General features: G+C 44.9%; 1 protein-coding gene across 1 annotated transcript in view; it reads right to left on the bottom strand.

The window, feature by feature from the left end:
• Positions 1-8,970: 8,970 nt before the first annotated feature.
• MIPEP (mitochondrial intermediate peptidase) overlaps positions 8,971-23,502 on the bottom strand; it is a 103,243-nt gene continuing 88,711 nt past the window's right edge. Inside the window, exon 19 of the mRNA XM_083169911.1 lies at positions 8,971-9,878. Within this exon, the coding sequence (XP_083026037.1) occupies positions 9,781-9,878 (98 nt within the window). The 3' untranslated portion in view covers positions 8,971-9,780. The remainder of the gene's footprint in view (positions 9,879-23,502) is intronic.

Genomic DNA, 23,502 nt, shown 5'->3' with positions numbered 1-23,502 from the left:
TGCCTGCCGCGCCATTTCTCCGGACATTGACGTCTGCACAGTAGAGTCTATAGAGTAAAGTCTGAGCGCTCTATTTTTGTTTTAAGGGATGGTGATCAGTGTTTAAAACTAAACCGACAGAAGCGCACCAGCCCCTAAAATCAAAGACAAACTGTTGTTGTTTGTCAGTTCAGACTTAGAAGGCCTCTGTTTTTGCTCCGAGTTCTTAGCTTTGCATTCCTCTGAGCTACCTCCAACCGACTCCCGGGCATAATAATAATTATCAGTCTTCTCCCCCCTTCAGCGCTTGTGTCTGAAGTCTAGATTACTACCTGCAGCACATTCCAGATCATGCACCAGTTTTTTTTTCTTCTTTTAAAGACAAAACAAAGGACATAGTGTCTGATTCTATTGACGAAGCTGAAGAGCGCGGCTTGTGTGCTGCATAACAAGCAAACACAAAGCACACTTTGTGCTAGCAGGGTGCAATATAATCCATATTTGGTTTAAGCATCAGTGTTGGCAAAACCCACTTGGCTTTCACAGTGCATCTGATCCATTTTGATGATATCCCATGATGCAACGCTTCCAGCGGGACCTACAGTAACAATGGCAAGTGGCTGTGCCAGCAGCCCTGCTGTTTCTCACATAAGTGGTGAATGAGGGGATTAGAGGGGAATGCGTATGGATGGTAGGCGGGAGAGTGAGAGGATTTGATTGGGTTCCTTCAGGGATCAGAGTAAGTGGCACCGTCTCTGAGAGATGTGTGAGAAAAGGGGATTTCTCATTAATTGCTGACTAAATCCCCTTGAAACTGAGAAATATCGAATAAATCTCCCAGAAGACAAAGCTATTGTCTTCAGAAAGAAAGTTTTTGTGAATTCAAAAACATTGCATGCCAAAAGCCAAAAACACGGCACAATTTAACAGTGTGTATGAGGGAGCATGTACTGTAGTTCATTCAAAGATGGTAGCTGGGGTATCTAAAAGTTACTTCAGATCTGCCCATGGCTTGTTGCATTGTAGCATATTGCACAATATAATCCCTGGGTCTGGTTCAGAGATAGATTGGGTAGTATGGATGGTGTAATGGTTAGCATTACTGTCTCACAGCACTGAGGTCATGGGTTTGATTCCCACCATGGCCCTAACTGTGTGGAGTTTGTATATTCTCCCTGTGCTTGGGTGGGTTTCCTCCAGGTACTCCGTTTTTCCCCCACAATCCAAAATATACTGGTAGGTTAATTGTCTCCCAACAAATTAACCCTAAAATGTCTGTCTGTGTGCGTGTACATGTGGTAGGGAATATAGAGTGTAAGCTCCACTGGGGCAGGGACTGATGTGAATGTTCAAATATTCTCTGTACAGCGCTGCAGAATATGTATGCGCTATATAAAACACTGGTAATAATAATAGACTTCTTTGAGTCCCGTTAATCGGCTGTCTGCCGAAATGCGGCTCATGTGCCGCCAAGGCATGTCATGACCAGTTTTAGATGCGTAAGCGGTCACAGTTGCAGCCTCAAATGGCATCAATGTCATACTTATTGCCACCACATTTTGCGACCCTACTCAGTACTTCAATAATCTACTGTTCTGTGGCTGATGCAGCATCTTTGTAGACTCATAAAGCCACCTATGACCAACCCAGCAATAATCCCGCCAGCTGCAGCGCTTGCATAGTTACGCACAGTCGCTGCGTACAAGGCTGCAGTGACCATGGCATAGTCTCTCTGAAGCAGGCACACGGTTTGCTGTATATTTGGTTAATTTGTGGGTTGATAGGAAATCCAGTCGGGTGACCTAGTCTTATCTAAAAGCTGCAAAGTTATAATTTCTTTTCTCATTATTATTTTTTAACTCGAGGTGTTCAACTCACATAATAACCTAATACCCCTTTCACACCAGCCTAGTCCCTGCATTTTCTGGTGTGAGGGGGGAGAGACAGCGCTGGGAGGGCACCTATGTGCAGCAGCGGGGATCCGGGCAGTGGTGGCTGGGAGCTTGTAGCGCTATGTGCCGGGTGGCGGGACGGGAAGTGCTGCTGAATTTGAAAACATTTTGAAAAGACTTGCCGGGCGCTGATTGGCCGAGAGCATCCGGCCAGTCTTCAAATTCAGCAGCTCTTCCTGCCCTGCCACCTGGCAAATAGCGTTACAGCGCACAGCTGACGCTGCCCAGATCCCCGCAGTCTGGACCCTGCTGCCCGGGTCAGTAGCTTTCACACCAGTCAGTAACCTGGGCTGGTCGCGGGAGTAACCCTGATACCTAGCAGGGTTGAAATCCCGGCATATTTTCCTGGGAATTTGGGGCCAACCCGGGAATTTTGGCTGGTGTGAAAGGGGTATAAGTAGAAGTAAAAGAACACATGCTGAATACAACGATAAATAGTATATGTGATAGCTCTGATTGTATAAAACTGTCATGACTTCAGCACTGCTAAATCTAAAGCACCAATTAGTATTAAGGCAATAAAGGATCAAATAGGGTTGAAGGGCAACAATCTGGTTAAAAAGGGGCAAACTAAATGGGCCGAACGGTTCTCATCTGCGGTCAGATGCTATGTTTCTAATCACAGAACACGACTGCTGGGATTGTGAGTGGTCTGTAATTCGCTGACCTGGGGACACAATGTAACTTCTCTACTTCAAACGCTTTTCTCATGCAAAGATCAGATGCCGAGTCGTGTGTATTGTCTTATTCTCATTGTTCCTCTGTGGGTAATCCTATCGAGGGCTTTCAGGGCAGTACTGATAATAACAAAGTGGAGAACACGTCTATCCCATCTATTCAACACAATCCAGATCTGTCTCAAGTGGTTTTACTTTGTTTAAAACAACACAGAGAGATAATCAGCTGGGTTCCTCAAACAGGTGCTTCCAACCGTAGGCCTGCCAAACCTATAGAGGTAACCCATGATAATGGGGAATGTCAGGTAACCACTGGGAAAATAGCGTGACCTTCAGTAATAATCCACTGATCTTGGTGAATCTCTACATCTGCCATCTCCAGCTGCGCTGAGCAACAGGAGGCCCAAGGCCAACGTCCCTCACCGGTGGTCCCATCATCTCCTTCCTGTGCCTTATTGAGCGTCGTAGTAATATATATGGGCAGTTTAAAGGTCAGTCCATGCCCCCAATGAGATCATTGCATTTCTATACTGCACAATCTTTCCCCCAGATATCTCATGTTGGGCCAGATGTATCAAATTTCAAAAAGTGATACTATGGAGAGTGATAAACAGCCAGCCAATCAGCTCCTACCTGTTGTGTTACAGGCTGGGTTTGAAAAATGACAGGTAGGCTGATTGGCTGGTTGTTTATCACTCTCCAGTTTATCACTTTTTTGAAGCTTGAAAAATCTGGCCCAGTATGTGGGCTTGTGCAAAACTTCTGGCCTTTTATAAAATCTGCAATTACCATTGTTAAAAAGGTTTATAAATAACAACTTGGACTTGTCCTACACCAGGTCCCACATGAAATAGGTTGACACAAGCATTAAGTCGACAATGGCTAGGTCAACAGTCAAAATGGGTTTTCACTTTTTTGGGTCCCGAATGTCGACATGGACACCGTCAAACGTGGTTGTGGTAGACATGGTTGGAAGGACAACACAAGCATTAGGTCGACAATGGCTGGGTTAACAGTCAAAAAGATCGACATGGGTTTTTCACTTTTTTTGTTGACAAAAAGTGAAAAACCCATGTCAATCTTTTGACTGTTGACCCAGCCATTGTCGACCTAATGCTTGTGTTGTCCTTCCAACCATGTCTACCGCAGCAACGTTGACCTATATCGTGTGCCAATCTAAGCCATGTCGACCTTTAGTGGTCGAGCCAATGCACGTCGACATTATATGTCGACCCAACACGATACCATTTGGACATTAGGCCGCACAGGTGATCGGATCGCTGCTATTATATGAAAAGGTGGAAACAAAAATCTGACATCCAGAGAAAATCATTGAGAACAGTTCTCGGAACCTAACAGCCTGAGGTTCTACGTCTCTTATTTCCAGAACGCACAGCTACAGTACTACACTATATATATATATTTTTTTTACCAGATCTTTAATTGGCTACATATGAATTTGTGATCCATTAAAACATTCTTCTCCAGCGTCCAATCACAAACAGGTTATTACGCTGTTATTTCCTGTCTCCGTTACAAAAACGTCAATAGTAACAATAAGAGGCGCCAAAAATGACATATCCGTCTATCCCCCTCCTATAATTTTGGTCTGGTTGCACCCTTGTCCTAACCACACTAACCAATTTTTAAAGTTCCTTATAATTATATTCTCTTTCAAGAGATTGGCCATTCTTCATAGGGAATATGACAAGTTGATTAAGTGGAGAGAAAACTGTATTATTTACAGAAGGTTTTTAAAAATAAAAAACCCACAGGACTGAATTTGAGATTAATACACGACAAACCCTCCACTTTTACACGTCAAGGAACTTATGCACAAAGTTAAAATTGAACTGGCTGATAATAGGCTGACAGCAGGAAACAACTGCTAGACCGCACTGCTCCTCTATGGAATGACTTAGTGCGCATATGTAAATGTAGTGCACATCCCGAGTTGACCCAAGTGACTCATTGGCACTTATTCTGGTTCACTCGCAAAGGCAAATTACTTCTCAAATGGACAAAACCACGTGCACTGCAGGATGGGCAGAGAGTTAGATTTGGGTGAGTTATTTTATTTCTGTGCAGGGTAAATACTGACTGCTTTATTTTTACACTGCAATATAGATCTACCCGTCTCTCAAATCTCATTCTCTCTGCAACTGTTACATCTGCCCCACCTGCAGTGCATATGGTTTTGTCCATTTGAGAAGGAATTTGCCTTTGCAAGTGAACCAGAATAACCTCCATTCTCCAATTTCCCCCCAGTTTATCAGTACAGTGATACCAGGCCAAGTTCCAGATTGCACTGGCCCCATCAGAACATGGTGTAAATATACATATGAAGAGGGGCAGGAGAGGTATATTTTGTCGACATGGGAGCATATCAACAAAAACACTCCTGGTGGTCCAACGTTGAATTATCTCGTTCAGCAGGTCCAACAGCGACATCATAACTTCCAACTCATCTTGTAGTGACGTCTCTAGCCCATGTTACAATTCAGCATTTCAATAATGTCAACATAATAACTGTTGACATGGTAGTGCTGAAAGTTTCGACATTTTAAAAACCAGCGGCGATCTCCCCCTTTATTGGTGTTTTCACTGGAAAATACACATCTCCATGTCAAATGTGTTAGAAGGCAATGATTTGTCCATCAGTACCTTCAGTCTCTGTTAGTACCACCCCCTCAGTAGCTGATTGGCTCTTACTAGAATGATAGGCAGAAGTTTCCAATGCTTGGCCAGCAGCATATAGAACTGATGCTGTGCATTACTGATCAGCTTCCAACACCGTCACCAATCTCTCCTCCCATGTCTAATATTGGACTGATGGGACATGTGTGGAGGGATAACTCTTATTAATATATTCCTGCGCTAAGCCATCCTGTATCACCGAAAAGTGGTAATGGGTAGTGATAAAAGACCTTATTCAGGTCCGTTCGCACGGGGACCTATGTTGTTTTACTGCGCATAAGCAGGGTGCGTGCACCCACGATGAATCCTTCCCAGCGTGCATGCATAATAAGCAGGTTTCTCCGAGCATGCCCTAGTGCAGGGATCGGGAACCTTCGGCCCTCCAGCTGTTGTGGAACTACACATCCCAGAATGCCCTGCTTCAGTTTTGCAATTTGGCAATGTTAAAACTGTTGCAGGGCATGCTGGGATGTGTAGTTCTACATTTGGAGGGTCAAAGGTACCCCATCCCTGCCCTAGTGGATGGTAGGGCATGAAATACCACCATGTCAGCAAAAAAATAAAACAAAAAATGTTAAAAAAACTCATGTGTCGACCGTCAAACCTTGTCTACCTAGGTCATGTATCAACCGAATGAATGAAACCTGTAATAGAATGAAACTAGTGCATATCTGTTTAGTAAGTAGCCCTTATGTACGTCCATGTACAGAGAGTCATCTTCAGATGTTTACGTACTCTGATGCTTTGTATATATTGTGCTGTACACTTACAGGAAACCGCTAGTCCAGATTAATAGAGTTAAGTGGTAACAGGCGGAATGACTACACAGAGTTCCCAGAATAATAATAATAATAATAATACACACAAACATAAAACAAGCTGGACATACACAGTAAGATGATCTGTCCAACCATTGCATAGATTGCTGCTTGGGATGGAGATCTGGTAAGAATGATCAAGTCTGTACGGTGCATTATTAGTATGTGCTAGATTACAAGTGACAGGTTTCCATCAGTACATAAATATAGGCGAACCGTGAACAGAACCCATTCATCCGCCAGGTGCAGGACACTGGTAGCCAGATAGATACAAAATAAAAGCGACAGAATCCGCCGAGGAATTCCACAGATGGTTCTGAACAGTCTGTAATTTACTGCGATGAGTGAAACCACAGTGTCTTATCTGTCCTTTCCTGACCAGCAGGATGCACAATGGAAATATACTCCCATAGTCCTCTCCTAGTGAGACCGCAGAAGTGTGAGGTCACGCCGGGTTCAGCGAATCAGGAACAGTAAAACATAAAAGTATAAATAACCGGTATATCTGGGCGTCTGCATAAGAATGCTGTTCTGAACGTCAGAAAATATTGTGGCCAATTCAGCTGGCAGCACTACTAAGATGGTTTGTCATACTTCTGCCATCTGTCTATGTAATAGATAACGTCCACACCAAACTTGTCACAAATATATTTATTATTTTTATGGAGCGCACTTTGTGCACGGGGCTCAGATACGCTAAAATAGGAAAGTCCCAATCTGTTGCCCAAAAAAGTTGGAAGCACTTAATTTTTAAGCCCTATAATACCCCATTCACATCACAAATGCCAGGTCGCACACAGGATATGGACACGGGTTTATCCCGGGAGCGACCCAGCATTTGCAAGGTAAAGCTCCCCTCAGCAATCCTGAGTCGCACATGTCTCAGGGGGGCGGGGTGGAGGCACGTCATTAGGGGAGGAGGCAGCACTTGGACCGGACACTACATGCTCCCTATAGAATGGCCGGGAGGGTGCCGGAAATTGGGACCCCCTCCCAGCCCCCCGGAAAGAAGTGTAAGCCTCCCAGATTTCTACCTCTCTCCCGTCGGCGTACCAAATTACATGTTTGTGTCATTGAAGCTCCGCCCCCTCGGTGCAATGCCTGCAATACCGGCATTGCATGGCGGGGGTGTGGCCACGAGGACATGCTCATACTGGCCATGCCCCCACACCGCCCCTCAGTGGCACCGGCTCCCCCCTGCCTCAAAGAACTAGCTGCTCTCTTCCAGAGAGGGCAGCGCAAAAGTAGGCAACCCTGCTATTGGGGTAACTGGACCCGGGCTACACATTTACACTGCCCAGCAACCCGGGTAAAACCCTTGTTTTAACCCAGGTCGGATTGCCGGACCTAGGTTTTCCCTTTTGGCACTTTCACACTGCACAGTGACCCTGGTCAACCCAGGAACAACCCGCGTCATACCAGAGTTATGTGTGCAGTGTGAAAGGGTTATAATAAGCTTGTGGCAGGGCCTTCCAACCTCTAGTGTGGGGTACACACCAGGACGACCCGCTCACGATGTGCACTGTGAGCGGTACCGATCTGATGGCGACCCGCACCCGGGAGTATGGTCGTTTACAGATCCTACCTGCTGCAGGTAGGATCTGAATAACGACCGACCTACCCACGGGGCCGCGCATCCGGAATCGGATCAGAACAGGACAGAAAAGGGCCCAAACACGACACAATCTACATCTAATCGGTTGGAATTGGATCTAGATTGATGGGATCGGACCCTAGTCGTCCTGGTGTGTACCCAGCATGGGTCTTTCTGTTATTATCCAGTTTTGTTTGAACACTGTTGCTTTCAGTTGTAAAGTGCATGGAATTGCTACAAAACTGTTAAGAAAAAAAAAAAACTGCCGGGGATAATACATGCAAGGCTTCCGCTATTCTGCAAGTGTATACGAGGCTTTAATATTCACGAAAGATCAAATTATTTATAAATGCTAAAATGTTATATGACAATTGTAATAAGGGGGATAAACTCCCAGGGTCAGTGCTGCACTTATTACAGCCCCCACCATCCCCGCTGCTGCCTCGCTTATCGCACTTGGTCATTAGACCCTAGTTGGAGCTGCGATTAGAACATTTCAAAAATTCTAAAGAGACTATTTTTTAATATAGGATTTAAACTATAGATGTATAGTCACACAGAAGTCACAATAAGCAACAGACACCACGGAATAATCATCAAATTTGACAAATTCTAACATAGGAAACTTTATTTGACATTAGATCTACTGTATGTTACATTTTGAAAAATAAAAGCCAATATCATAACAAAGAAACAAATAGAAAACTGCTATATTACCTGATATTCCAATGGACCTACGTATGTCATTATTACATTTTGTGAAGGGGATGGTATTGGCATCCTGGCTGTCAGAAGACAGATGAGTGTCTAACTGAGTGTCTAACTTCCCGATAGCCGGGATTCCGATGGCCATTAGACTGATGTCTGAGTTCTGACTGCCGGTACTCCGACAGGGGTGGCGAGCGCTACAAAGCCCCTCAGTGGCTCGCCACAGGTTCTATTCTCCCTCTATGGGGGGGCATGAACCCCCCCCCTCCCACGAACAGCCTTTGTAAGTAGAGATCCAAACGGTTGGACTTTTAAAGTCGTCTGTCTACTGAGTGTTGACATTCCGACTGAGGAGACCTTGCAAAAACACACTGCTGGGGTTCTAGGCTACACAACTATTCAATCCCCGGCTGTTCCTGTTTAGATTCAGACCAAGCGGTGTGTATCTATCCATGATCCCCTGTGAGGAGACAACAGCAGCGGGGAAAACGTTTATAAATACCTCGATTTTCAGTACGGTGCCATTATTTCTCCCCCCAGAACAACTTTTTCATGTGTTATCATCTTGACTTACACGAAAACAGTCTGGGCGTGGCCCTGTAGTGAGGGATAGCTAACAAAGAATGGGTGTGGAGGGTCTAAACTGAAATTATGGCTGGATTGGTCTATCTACCCCATGTGATCTTGACTGGCTCATACATTGTACAGAAAAATGGCATACAACGACAGATGCAGTCCCCAACTGGGCACCATTATTTATATCATTCATATGCATCTATAGAATTTTTTTTTTTCCAAAATAAATCTTAAGAACTAACACATTCAGCTTCCATTAATTGGGTTATGAGTTGACATTGTATAGCCCACTCTTGTAATCTCACCGTTTTGTATTTAACCCCATTAAAGGAAATACAAGTATTACATTATTTTACACATTAGTATTTTGGGAATAAGAACGGAAGGCGAGACGCTGAAAACGAAGAGACATGAGTCATAGCCAAAGGGTGATGAAGCGGGCTAAGGATGTCCCGCTTTGTCTAACACCACTGAAGTAGGAGAGCTGAGGAACAAGTCTGACGATGAAACATGTTCTCACAGAAATAAATACAACTGGGCATAACAGTAGTACAGGAGAGATACACAGTACTCCCTGTCGGTAATACCCAGTCGGTAATACCCAGTCGGTAATACGTTGTCAGCCATTCAAGGCAGGAAAATGGCTGGTGCCACACCTCTACATCCCGCCCCAGAGAACATGCTGTTCATTACTGGCTGTTTATTGTTCCAATGGAACCAATTCAAAATAACAGACTGTTACAAATTACATTGTTAGTGTTCCAAGTCTTCCATCTCCTCTACTCCGAGTCCATCAGAAATGTTTCAAAGTCTAGATCCAAATCCGAAACCAGCGCATCTACCAAGTCTTCCACAGACGGGGACTTCTGGAGCATGCCTACGGGATAACACAGATGTGCAATTAGCACAGTTAGACTCAAACACAATACTGGGGCTAAGCAAACGTTATTATAATTTTCTCTATAGCGCCAACAATTTACACAACACATTGAAGATCTAAAATACCCTAATACACACACACACACACACACACACACACACACACACACACACACCTTCTCTGGTCAGAAACCCAATAACCAACCAGTATGTTTTTGGACTGTGGGAGAAAAGTGGAATACCTGAACATGACCAACACAAACAGAGAACATACAAACTTTGCACCAGTGGGCTAGATCTGGGAATAGAACATGACCTTAGTGCTGCGAGGCAATAATCCTAACCACAACGCCATAGTATAAGCAGATATTTCTATTCAACTGAAACAGGAAAGTCCCAGCACCCTCACTTCACCCATCACTACTGTTCCAATTAAAAAAAAATAATATATATATAAAATGATCAAGAATATCATCAATATATCTGTAGCCTTTTCTATGGTGCTAGATTTGTTCCTTCACGGTATGAGTGCACAAAGCTTCTGATTTATTGAGAGAACATCGGATTACCATGCTATAGATAAGAACGCACAAAAGAATAGATTTAAAACCCACCAAGGCAGTTAAAACCCCACCAGCTTTGTATCTTCTCTGATGCAGTAGTGCGGACAGGTACACCTCGGTGTGAGTAAATAACAGTGGCATAGGGGTGTGTATTGCTGCCTTGCAGAACAGAGGGACATGGATTCAATTCAAACTAGTGTTTAATGTTCAATACCTGTTTCTATGGCAGAGGTTCTTAATTGCGGTCCTCGTACCTGTTTCTATGGCAGAGGTTCTTAACTGCGGCCCTCAAGGCACACCAACAGTAGTGGCGTAACCGAAGCTATTGTTAATTGGGCCACTGCCGCCGATCACCTGTTGCTGCCAGCCTCCGGGACCGGCAGAGCTTCCTGCTGTCTGCAGTCCCGGCACTCCTCCAGCTCCTGTTAGAATGTCACTTGCAAAATGTCCGCACCCCCCCCCCCTTACCACAGATGGTTATTAAGGATGGTAGAGGAGGCGGCGACCTCCTCTTGCATCCTAAATAACAGTCTGTTGTAAGGCGGCAGCCATTTCTAACAGGAGGCGTGCCGCACCAGGACCGCAGACAGGAGGACCAGGCGGTCGCAGATGCAGCGGTAAGGGGGGCGCACATATTTTAGTGGTGGGGGGTGCCCAAATTGTAGTTACACCACTGACCAACAGTCCAGGTTTAATGGCTATCCAGGCTTAGGCACAGGTTACTTAACTTGTACCTCAGTCAGCTTGATCATCCATCTGTGCATAAGCAGGGATAGCCATAAAACGTGAACTGTTGGTGTGCCTTGAGGACCGCAGTTGAGGACCACTGTTCTATGGGTTTTCTCCTGGTTTCTGCCATGGCCTACTGGAGGTTATTCATCTTCAAACAAAATTGGGCCAAATTGTAATTGCATTGACTAGGGCTAGGTATTGACGTAAATGAATTCCTTTCTGCATCATTACAACAAGCATGCTAATAACACTGGAAATCCGAGAATAGTAATGTGCGGTTATGAAGCCAGTGAATCAGATGTATTGCAATTGCATTCAGCGGTGGAGCGCCTCTCTTTGGCAGCTGCACAACAAGCAGTACTGTGTCATCTCGATAAGTTGCAGAATAGCGGCGCCCCTGTTTTGAGAATCCATACAAATGTGATATTGCACATCGGAACATCAGGGTTACCCAAAAACCATATCCACCATTGGTGGTCCCAATCCAGATTTGTTATGGAATAACTTAATGAAAGTCAGGATTAAGATGGCCCTTTGCGGGCTTGCTGCGCTCCCCACTTCTATTCTCCATCCATGGGGGTCATGGACCCCCATGAGGGAAAACAGCCCGTGTAAATCGGGATTCCGACTGTCGGGCTCATGACAGTCAGGATTCCAAAGTTGGAGAAACGACCATTAGAATCCTGAATGTCGGTTAGTCATCCGGCACCCGTAACCATCATCAGTAGCCTCACCGGCTCACTTTGGGCAGGTTACTATTCCAATCATAGGGCCAGAGGCAACAAGCTTCAAAAAGTCAAGTGGAGAGTGAAAAACAAGCAGCCTATTCGCTCCTAATTGTAATTTATTTAAACACAGCCTGTAACATGGCAGTTGGGAGCAGATTGGCTTTTTCATTTTTCACGCTCTACTTGATCACTTTCTGAATCTTGGTGCATCTGACCCATAGTCCCCATGGATATTAAATCCGGCAATGGGTGGGCAAACCTGAACTATTGTAATGTTGACCTTAGCACGGTCTAACTTTTATACCCATTGACCCAACGCATGCCGACCACATGATGTTGACATATTGACCGTCTTAACTATTGACTGCAGATCTATCATCCATATAGCCATTCAGCAGATCTAGTGAAACCATCACGTCCTCTCCGACTGACAATCATGCTCACGATTTGGTATGAGAGCAACACTTAAACTAATAGTTCTTAAAATGATTTCTTCATCCTACAAGTTGATCTCATTGCCAGGGGCAGGCCAGCTTCATGTACTATGGAGCATGACATTTGCAGCGCACAGGAAAATAAGGTGCTTCCCTGAAGCCTGGCACCGCGAGCCAGTACGCGGTGCGCTCTGCAGACGCCTCCTGCTTTGAAGTGGTTCTTTATTAAGAAAATAAATCCAATGCTAATTTGCCAAAGTAAACATGACCTGGATGTGGACTGCCACACCTTGTGTACATCATGCAAAAATACAAATGCTTTTAACAATTCAGCTCTTCTCGGAATAATTATAGGCAGCTCTCATTAAAAATACAAGCTTTTCCCTATATCCTTGTACAAACACCGCCGGAGCCATTTAGCTTTTCCGAGAGCTTCTTCAGAATGAGCCTCCAGCACTGACAGTTGAATCAGCGCTGAGAACGAAGAGCCGCGGGCAGTAATGAGTAGTTACACAGATTGGTCCCTGATAACAGGCATTCAGCTGATTGAATATAAAATACATGCTTTGTGCAAGTGCCAGCTTGAAGAATCAATAGTATCAGAAATGGCTCTCCTACTGACGCACCAAAATCGAATTACTGACATATTCCGGGGAGCAAGGCATAGAACAGATTGGTTATAAGGAATGCAGGTGGATTTGTATTCACTTTTTTTAGCCTTCACATTCCGACCCAGAATATTCTATACACACACACACACAAACACACCATCAGGCTTTGTCAAAGGGGTCGGTCAAGAGCAAAACGACATAATTAGACGTTTTGATTACGCCACTGCTGTGACTAGAAAATAGGAATAAAAAGGTACAGAGGAGGTGATTCTGGTTGGTTTGCAAAAGCAAACTCCTTTTTTAACGTACAGGTTATGATGCCCTCACTAAACTGCCACACTTTGTGTCAGCCGTTACCGCCACCTTGTGGGACAGTGAACTACAGCACAAACAAAGGCATTCTCAGCACCATAGAACCGGCATAAAATATGGGTCCGGGGGCTCACATGCCATTAGCCAGGAACGTTACCGATATTTATTTGGGTTTAGGTAGTTTTATATATCGTAGTGTTCATTCTAGCATCCGCTATCTTTGAAAACCCATGCAGTTCCTCTTCCCTGCCTGGGGTGTCGCTGTCTGCTTTAGTGCTTCTAGCACAGTGTGGTCTGTATATCAGCACTGATATGCAAACCAGACCTGTGCTAGAAACACCACAGCAGTCAGCGTCACCCCAGGCAGGGAAGAGGAACTGCATGGGTTTTCAAAGATAGCGGGTTCTAGAATGATAATCACTCAGGCCCAGTGAAGCTTACAATATAGGATAATTTGTTCAGAAGCCAATTAACAATTTGTTTTGGTCTTGTTGGGGAATCCAGAGCACCCGGAATCGAGAAGGACATACAACTGCACACAGACGGAATTGAAGTTACGACCTTAGAACTCTGCAATGCTGACCACTACGCCAACAGCGCTTTCACTATAATAGTAATCACACCGAATCAGTAATTTGGTAGAAACCCACCCCAGATATCAGGTAACTGGTGTCTTATGGAAGTATACATGCCCTCATTTACTTATACAGGTGACATAATGTTTTTTTTTTTTTAATAGAACCACTGCAAGAATTAGGGTCCATACAATTAGGAGTGAGGAGGGAACCATTGCAACCGCATAGAAACGCCAGTTGAATTCTCCTGGATCGTATGCTATGAGCAACTTCTCCAATCTGTATTCTACCTGTATTCTACCGTACTCAATACAAAATTATTTTACTTACACACAAAGCCATAAACCAAACTACACCAACATACATATCTTTTATCTCAAAATATCTTCCAACACGACCTCCCAAGATCTGCGCCTCTCATCCACACTCATTACCCGCTCCCATTCCCGATTGCAGGACTTTCTTCGGGCTGCACCCACTCTGTGGAATGTCCTCCCAAGCACAATTAGACTCTCCTCCAGTCTCCAAACCTATAAGCGTTCCCTAAAAACTCATCTCTTCAGGCAAGCTTATCAAATTCCAGAACCAGTCATAGAACCTTGCATTCTGGTAGAATCGATGCAATAAAGAATACAGTATCTATCCTTATGTATCAATGCCTATTTCCCTATAGATTGTAAGCTTGCGAGCAGGGCCCTCCTACATTTTAACTGTCTGTAAATACCCTGTTTGTTGTATCACTGTCTCCTTTGTAAAGCGCAACGGAATATGCTGCGCTATATAAGAAACTGTTAAATAAATAAATAAATAATAAAATCTGTAGGACGCTTGATACATCCCCCTCATAGCTTCTCAAATACCTATTAATAAGGGTGAGCGCCCCCAAATTCCACCTCACCATTGTGAATGGCCTGTTTGGAGATTCCTGTCTGCCGTTTAGCGCTGCTTGTTTTATGTTATTATAGGCTTATAGCACATGGGCCAATATTAGCATTACGGTGACACTTGTGTGTGTGAGATACCGGCAGCTGGTAACTTTATTAACAGCTGGAGACTTTATAAACAGATCAAAGATACCCTGCGTGCCTTGCCAACCAGCCATAGGGCACACTACAGATACCAGCAAGAATTCCTCCCAATTTCTGGAAAACGATAAGCCACAAAGGTAAGCTTACATATTGCCCTTTAATAAATGCTGCCGCAATACAGTCACTATTAAACACTATGCCAATGGCGATATCATAAAAATTCTGGAGATAACGGGTTTGGTCTATGCAACAATTTTAATACATCTGGGGTATTGGAAAAAAAAAATCGGAAAGTTGGGCGCATTGGGCCCTTATAGTGCTTAATATGTTCCTCCCTTGTTCCAAGTGCTGAATCAAGTCACTTCATCCATCAAAAATACTCCACTTGTACCATGCTGTCTCCATGTCTGGTCAGAGAATAATCATTGGAAACTCATGGAACAGTGTAAGTGTAAGAATGGGGATACAGATTCTATAATACGGTGTAAGGCTTAAGGTGCCCATACACTATGCAATTTTGGGCTGATTTCACGCGATTCAGAACTTGGGCCGATAAATCGGGTGAAATCGGCCCAAAATCGCATGTGTGTGACATTTGATCCTATCTGATGCTCGGTCCCGTGCGCAACTGACTGGATCAGGAGGACGGACATGCAACATGTACGATGATGTCTGACCTCCGGCAGTGGGCGGGCAGCGGCGGCTATTAGAATGTTAAAATATGTCAAAAGACTGACCGGTGGGTGCAGCGACAGTGCCAGTGAGGAGCAGTGGGACAGGCAACGGCGGTGATCAGTGCAGCGGGCGGGTAGTGGCAGCTACTAGAATTTAAAAATAATGTGTCAAATGACTGGCCGGCTTCTGATTCGCTAAAATAGAGCACTCTCAGCCAATCAACGGCCTCCCTCCCAGAGGCCACTGATTGGCCGCCCGCTGCACTGATCACCGCCGCTACATCCACCCCACTGCTCCTCACCAGCCCCACAGCTGCATCTGACGCCCACCCCACTGCTCCTCACCGTCCCTCAGCTCCCTGATTTTTTACATGTGATAAATCACATTAATTGTATGTGAGCCTCCCGGGGAGCTGCCGGGTGGCTTGCAGGAGAATTGGGTCTTTACAATGCATAGGGGGCTTTACACCATGATATTACTGAGATCTGAATCCCCATTGTTTAATTTAATAAAACCATTTTACAAAAATGTAAATATTTCTTTAGTGTTTCTGTAACATTCTAACTGTGCACAATTGCACTATTGTCTAACACATACAGGACTTTACTTAGCCAGAGACTACATTAAAGCTCCAGAGATTTCCCAATCAAGTTTGGGAGCCAAGAGTCGCTGCAGATGGGCCTCTCCCAAGCCCTGGGCCATTGTGAGGCTCACCTTCCCTGCTTTGAAGCTTCTGCCCTTGTGATAGGAAACAATTTCATTTAATGATGTCAGAGATAATAAGTGCTCCTGGTTGAGCTTTTGCTTTAATGAGCGGGTGATTTACGAGCTTGGAAAGCGATTGAATGTCAGCGGCGGCCAAACAAAAGTGTCAAGCGCTTGTCCTGACTGCATTCTAATCTGGCCAGGGGCTGCAGGAGGAAGGGACACAATGGGATTTACTAAGGACTCCAGCAAGTGATGACATAATATATGGTACCTCATGTATGGAACAGTACAACTCTATACAGTGTGTACAGTAACACAATATATAGTGGCCATTGCATCAAAAACAAAAACAGATCGATTTAATCTTTCTTACAGGTGGTGGAACTCCATTAAGCCTCACAGCACTGGGTTTTTTTTTCCAATGTGACCCGCTCCGGGGACAGTGGCAGGTGGGGAGTTTGACTGGGGCGGTACACCAGTCAAACCATAACGCAGGTGTCCTAAGGCGAGCTCAGAGAGGACAGAAACCTCCCGTGGTTGGTTGGCATTTTTATTTTACTGACCACTTTAGCCACGAGAGATAACACTGGGTAATCTTAAGCAGCATCCTCCTCCCCCCCCCCCCATTTTTTTTTATAAGGCAGCGGTACCAGAGTCACAGAGCCCTAGATTTTCAGCGCTGATTTCATGGCACTCTTAAGATCCACACACACTGGGCGACTATGCCCAGCGTGTATGGACAGCGATGATCACGTTCATCGCTGGGGGGAAAGCCGATCAGTGCATACACACTGAATGGCTTTCCCCCTGCCCCGTCAGCGGGGAGAGGATGGCTTTGCATAATGCAGCGCTATGCAAAGCCGTCCTCGAAGCCGCTCATCTGCTGGTATTACCAGCAGATGAGCGGCTTTCCCAGCGATGAAGCGTGAACGCGTAGCAGCGCTCACCACTCATCGCTGGGGCATACACACTGGACAGCTTTGAGCTGAAAGCCGCTCAAACTTGCGGTTTTGAGCGACTTCCAGCTCAAAATCGCCCAGTGTGTATGGGCCTTAAGATGCAAAAGCAATAAATTGTGATTTTATAAATCTTAGGAGGTGGTTCCTGTTGATAAAGCTACAGTGTCAAGACAGACAGTCAATTGGTCGATAGCAAAAGATCGAAAGGCACTAGGTCAGGGTCAAAAGGTCGACATGTTTAAAAAAAAAAAAAAAAAAAACATTTTGTGGACTTTATGCTTTACCATCCACATGGACTACAATTAAGGGCGGGATGTTGTAACATCCGCGGCCCCCTTCGCCGGCTACCGCAATTTTAATAACGGCATATGCTGTAACATATGCCGTTATTAACGCAAGGGACAGCTCTTGCGATAAGAGCTGTCCCTTGCGATGCGGTGCCGGCACTGGACTTCCGGGTCTGTAACCCGGGAGTCCATCTGCGCATGCGCATACACCGGCGCCGGCCGCAGGGCACGCTGGGAGGGATCCGTGACGGATCCCTCAAACAGCGCTGCGGTAAGAAGCCCATAGGCTTCTGCAGGGAATCGCCAGCTTTTGCTGGCGATTCCCTCCGCAGCGCTAACACTGCGTTGGGCTAATACAGCATACAGAAATGCGGTAAAAACCCCGATAACGGGGTTTTTACCGCATTTCTGTGTTACAGAATCGCCCCCTTAGAATGGTAAAGTGAGCCAAGTGAAGTGAGACATCAGGCTCGAAGCATGGTGAGCGAAGCGAGCTGAGGTACATGTTAAACCAATTGGGGGTCCAAGTCGACATTGGCACCAGTAATATGTGAAAAACTCATGTCAACCTTTTCATGTGTGTCACTTTTTCATGTTGACATTTTGACCCCGAACTATTGACTATATAATAAGCCACACCCTGTAGGAGGCATTCAGTTGTAGTAAATGCCAAGCTGTGTACATGTGGGACAGTTACTTTAACCCTGCATGACAAGTATCTATGCACACTTCCATGAGATGACACCTAAAACCTGTAATGTAGATTGATGCGATATTATGTACTGGAGCGACAAATTACGCATATCGGGCCGCACTGAATCCACCACACGTGACTTCAAAGTAGGAGGAATTGTGCTGAAAACAATTACAGAGGAGACTTATAAACCCAAACAGAGTTCTGATCGGTTAGTGTTTAGAAGTTAGTACAAATTATACAAAAGTACATCTACGGCTGTAAAACAATTATTGTTCGAGAATAAGGCTGTAAATGGTCTCTCCACTCAGTGCATAATTCGGAATTTCAGTATTTGACAGACAATTTGGAGGGGAGTTACAGAGCCAAAAAGTAGGAATGTTAGCGGGGCTGAGCTGCAGCAACACAATCCTAAATAAACCCATTTATCAGGTCTTTGTAAGTTTAGGATGTGATAAAGGCGCCCTGTTCTTCCTTTGTAGTGCCTGCTCCTTTCTACTATGTAGCAGTATTATCTCTGCAGAGACCTGATGGGCAAAATCTATCACTACTTTAGGAGTACAGCGGATCAAAGCGGAGAACATCAAGCCCGAGCCAAGCAATGGAAAATAGCCGTATAGCTCACGCATTGTAAGATTAGTTATAAGGGCAACATTTATAGCCCTCTCCCCGGCTACAGAATGATACAGAGACAACCTGGGGAAAATGAACTAACGAAACAAAAATATAAAAACTATTTTGTTACATCAAAGTAGTGAAAGGGCAGAGCGCTGAGGGAGGACAACTTATATCAAGCACTCTCACACTCAGTACATGCACTCCTTCACATGTACTATATAATCCAGTGGAATAAGTACATGCAACTTCTAGGCACACTAGAAAAGTGATAAAATGGAGCATGTTCAACCATCAGCCAATCAGCTCCTGTGGCATGGTAGTAAGGCGCCAATTGGCTTCTACATTTATCACTTTTCATGCTCAGTACATTTGGCCCAATGTGACATTGGCCCCCAACCTGACATTTAACAGCGGATATGCCTCAACATTTTTATTTTCCTCCTAAAATGCAGACTTGGTAACTATAGCTGCAAAACAAGATCTGTATAAAGTCAGTTACATAGTAGTTAAGGCTGAATAAAGATTTGTGTCCATCGAGTTCAACCTTGGTTTATTAGCTTATCCCTTGTTATATGTAGTGAATACTGATATTTTTAAAGACAGATTATTATTCTTATTTGTACCCCTGGATGTTTTTAACCAATAAATGTTTGTCCAACCTTATTTTAAACGTATTTATTGTTCCTGCCGATACCACCTCACCAGGAAGAAAGTTCCACGGTTTGGCTGCCCTGAATGTGACATTTTTTTCCCTTCTAAGGGAACAAAATATTTTTTCTTCTAAGCTAAACTCGTGTCCTAGAATCCTTCCTTGCAGTAAAAAGGGTGCTTGACAGTTCCATATATTGGCTCCTTATATATTTGTACATGTTAAGCATGTCCCCCCTTAAAGTCTATTCTCTAGCATAAACAATCCCAATTTATTCAATCTGTCCTCATAGCTTACATTCTCCATTCCCTTCATTAGCTTTGTCGCTCTTCTTTGGATTTTTTCCAGTTCTATGATGTCCTTTTTATAGTGAGGGGCCCAGAATTGTACTCCATATTCTAGATGTGGTCTAACCAATGCTTTGTACAGTGGCATAATTACTTTTGAGTCCCTAGTTTCCATGCCCCTTTTTATACAGATGGAGCGGGCATCATCCTTGGCCGGCGCTCGCCAGAACCCTTGCACTGGCGATAGAGACTAGCGTCTCACACGCACGTGCATCCCAGTATCACGGTGGCTGGGCAGCTTCCCCCTGCCCGTCTCCGCTTCAGGGAGGGGTCGGGGCGGCGGGGACCGGCGGCAGGCTCCGTTTGCCAAGGGGCGCGCGCACTTTTTTGCCCACTCATCTAGTTTATCGAGATCAGACAGTCTTGCCATGCTCTGTTACATGCAACTCATACACACTGTATCGCTTACAGCTCATTTACTTTGTGGGTCATCTGCATTTTTATATGAACTGTACTAAATTCTGGATTATTGATGGTGTGAAAAACAGGTTTTTGATTTACTGAGAAAAGGAAGTGAAAAAAAAAAAAACACCTGTAGCACTTATTTATAAATGGGGAATGTAGACATTTGAGGCCTTAACCCTCTTATGTATACCCCTAAGCTGCAAGTGGCCACCACCAATTTGCAAAAATTGGGGCAATACAGTGAAATAATAAAACAGACAATCGGCCTTAGAAAAGTGAAAATGCGTAGAAGGCTTGTGGGAATATGTGACAAGTTCGTATCCTTTAACAGGTGTTTCCACCGAGTGAGTTGAACATTACTAGTTAAGGACTTAATTTGGTCTTTTGCCTTGAAGTAAAGGAACAAGGTAAGAACATCCCTGGGAGGTTAGTCAGCAAAAGGTTATGGTCGAAGCTCTCGGTGGGACTGATCGAGGTGCATCAGTTCTGCAGAGTGGCTGATGACCAATTGAACAAGGTCCTCCAGGTACTAGTGGAAAATTGTGGCTCATAGTTTGAAATATTTTGAATGTAAATGTTGCGGCTGTCAATGCCATCGAGATGGTCCTTCAACTTGGAGTTCTTGATCCATAAGTTTGGAATTAGCTTGCTTAATCTAGTTTGTGTTCAAGCATATCAGTATTTGAGCCCAGTTCCACTAGCTTGGACATTAATTTAGAAAGGTTTGACCTAATTTCAGATTGCATGGTTATTTGCACAATAGCTATTTTAAGGAACAAAGATGTCTTTTGAAGGCTCTTCTGAGATTGAGATTGGATCAGGAGATACAGCGGTTTCTTTAATAGAGCAGCTCACCTTCTCTAGGGCACAAAGAATAAGGGTCTTTGGGAAAAAAAACACCAAGGGCCGAGTGTCCCAGAAATTCTACCCGGGTAGCTACTAGGGTAGAACATGGGAATGACCCAGACCTGAGTGCAGTGTAAATGGGTAACCTGGATCAATGTAAAAGTCGGTGCTGGAAGATGTTCTAATCTCCCAGCACCAGCTCAGGCTCCTCCCCTGGTGAGGTCAACCATTATGGCATTATGCCAGGTGGGGAGGCCCGGTGTTAAAGCCGGGTCGCACCTGAATTGGAGCCGGATCTAAGTTCCACAGAAGCCATATGATATTTCAGAAGCATGTTCGCTCTACTCAAGCCACAAAAATATAGACGCAGAAGAAAAAGTTCAGAGTTCATAAAGAAATAAATCTGGTGGAAGTAACTGTTCCTATATTGTGCATTAAACAAGTGTTTACCCAGCATTAAGCATGAACCAGATGATGGGCTGAGCAGTCACACTAATCTCCCCTGTGTAACTGGACTGGAGCCATCTCCTCATGTTAAAAATGAGGAAAAATATTTTAAAATGCAAGAGTAAATATTTAGATATGTTCCACCCTTAATCTAAACCGAGCTCTTTCCCTGTCACTAACATACAGTTTGGTTTCTTTCAGTATTTTTACAAAATTATTTAGTTTGAGTGTTTACCAGACAGAGTATAGAGTAATAACGTATAAAAGTCACACGTTTATATGTAGAAAATCCACCCACCTCCCCTTCCCGAAACAGTCCAATTTCAGAGGACTTGTCACACCTGAGGATTTTGTATGACCTGCTTGAGTGACTTGCTCTAGGCCGGAGAGTACTGGAAGCTTGAGTTCTATCCGCATAGGTGATAGGATCACAGTGGGATGTGGAATCCCAGGCCCGTACAATGGTCCACAGGAAACTAGGCTGAGTCTGTGAAACTGCTGGACTGTGCCTGGACTGGAACCAGAGGAGTACTGGAATCAGCTGGAACCAAATGAGACTAATACCGGACTGGAACTAGAGAAATGCAGGAATAGGCTGGAACCGAAGGCAAGTTTAAAAAATCTGACTGATGTTGGTGGTACGTACACTGCAGATAAATGGATCGAACTCTGTACAAATAACAAAGGAGAAGATCACTTATGATGATAGTTACCTATGACTGGCTGTGGCGTTACAAGCTAAATAGGCCGCTTCCACTGTGTGTGGACGATGTGACCACTTTCATTTTAAACCACAACCTCCTAAAGAACGACCCTACCAGAAGTAATAGCATAGCATGTGGATATAGTGCAAAGCTGCTGACATATTCAGTACACAGACAATTAGAGCTGCTGGGACAGATCTGTGTCTGGTGCAATGGATCTAGAGTAGATTGACTGGCAAAAAGTTCAATAGGGTCAAAAGGTTAACAGACAAATTTGGTTGACAAGTTTTTTTTGTATCATCTTGTATATTTCACCATAGTCCATTTGTGAACCCTCGCTTTGCTCATTAACCTTCGGGTAAGGTGCCTCAGTCTGCTAGTGCTGCACTCAGCCCAGATTGCTATTACCGGTACCTGTTTCCTAGCACGGCCACAACGATCTTAATCACGGTCATCGGGGGTAAAATCGGGGCCATCGCGGGCATCGCGTCCGCTAAAAAATCGGGTGCGATGGGCCAGACGCGATGCCCGCGATTTCCCCATAGAGAACAATGTTAAATGCCTCAATTTACCCGCGATGACCACGATTTCCCATAGGAAACAATGTGAAATGGCTCAATTTAGCCAAATTATCATAGGAACAATAGTAAATGGGCCAAAAACACCCCTGAACATTGAAATGTCCCCCCAAAAGTAGTTGACGCCACCCCGCCATCAACGTGAACCCGAAGCGTGGCGAGCGCAGCGAGCCCGCGAGGGGCGGCGGTACGCGTCCTCCGACCTTTTCATGCCCTACTATCCACTAGGGCGTGGAGTGAGAATAGAATAGTGTGGCGAGCGCAGCGAGCCCCGCGAGGGGACGCGGATACCTTCACAGTTATACGCGTCCCCTCGCGGGCTTCCCAGGTGTCCATGGCGACGCGGACACCTGGGAAGCCCGCGAAGGGACGCGTTTACCTGTGAAGGTATCCGCGTCCCCTCGCCACGCTTCGGGCTCGGTGGCTCGCTGCGCTCGCCACACTATTCTATTCTCACTCCACGCCCTAGTGGATAGTAGGGCATGAAAAGGTCGGAGGACGCGTACCGCTGCGCTCGCCACGCTTCGGGTTCACATTGATGGCGGGGTGGCGTCAACTACTTTGGGGGGGACATTCCACTGCTCTGTGGGTTTTTTTGGGGTTTCTGGGCCATTTACCATTCTTCCCTATGCTGATTTGGGTAAATTGATCCATTTAACATTGTTTCCTATGGGAAATCGTGGTCATCGCGGGTAAATTGAGGCATTTAACATTGTTCCCTA

This window comes from Crinia signifera, chromosome 2, assembly GCF_055691185.1.
Source record: "Crinia signifera chromosome 2, ASM5569118v1, whole genome shotgun sequence".
Classification (NCBI taxonomy): Eukaryota; Metazoa; Chordata; class Amphibia; order Anura; family Myobatrachidae; genus Crinia; species Crinia signifera.
Note: the sequence above shows the minus strand (reverse complement) of the source record. Positions and strands in the feature narration are given on the sequence as shown.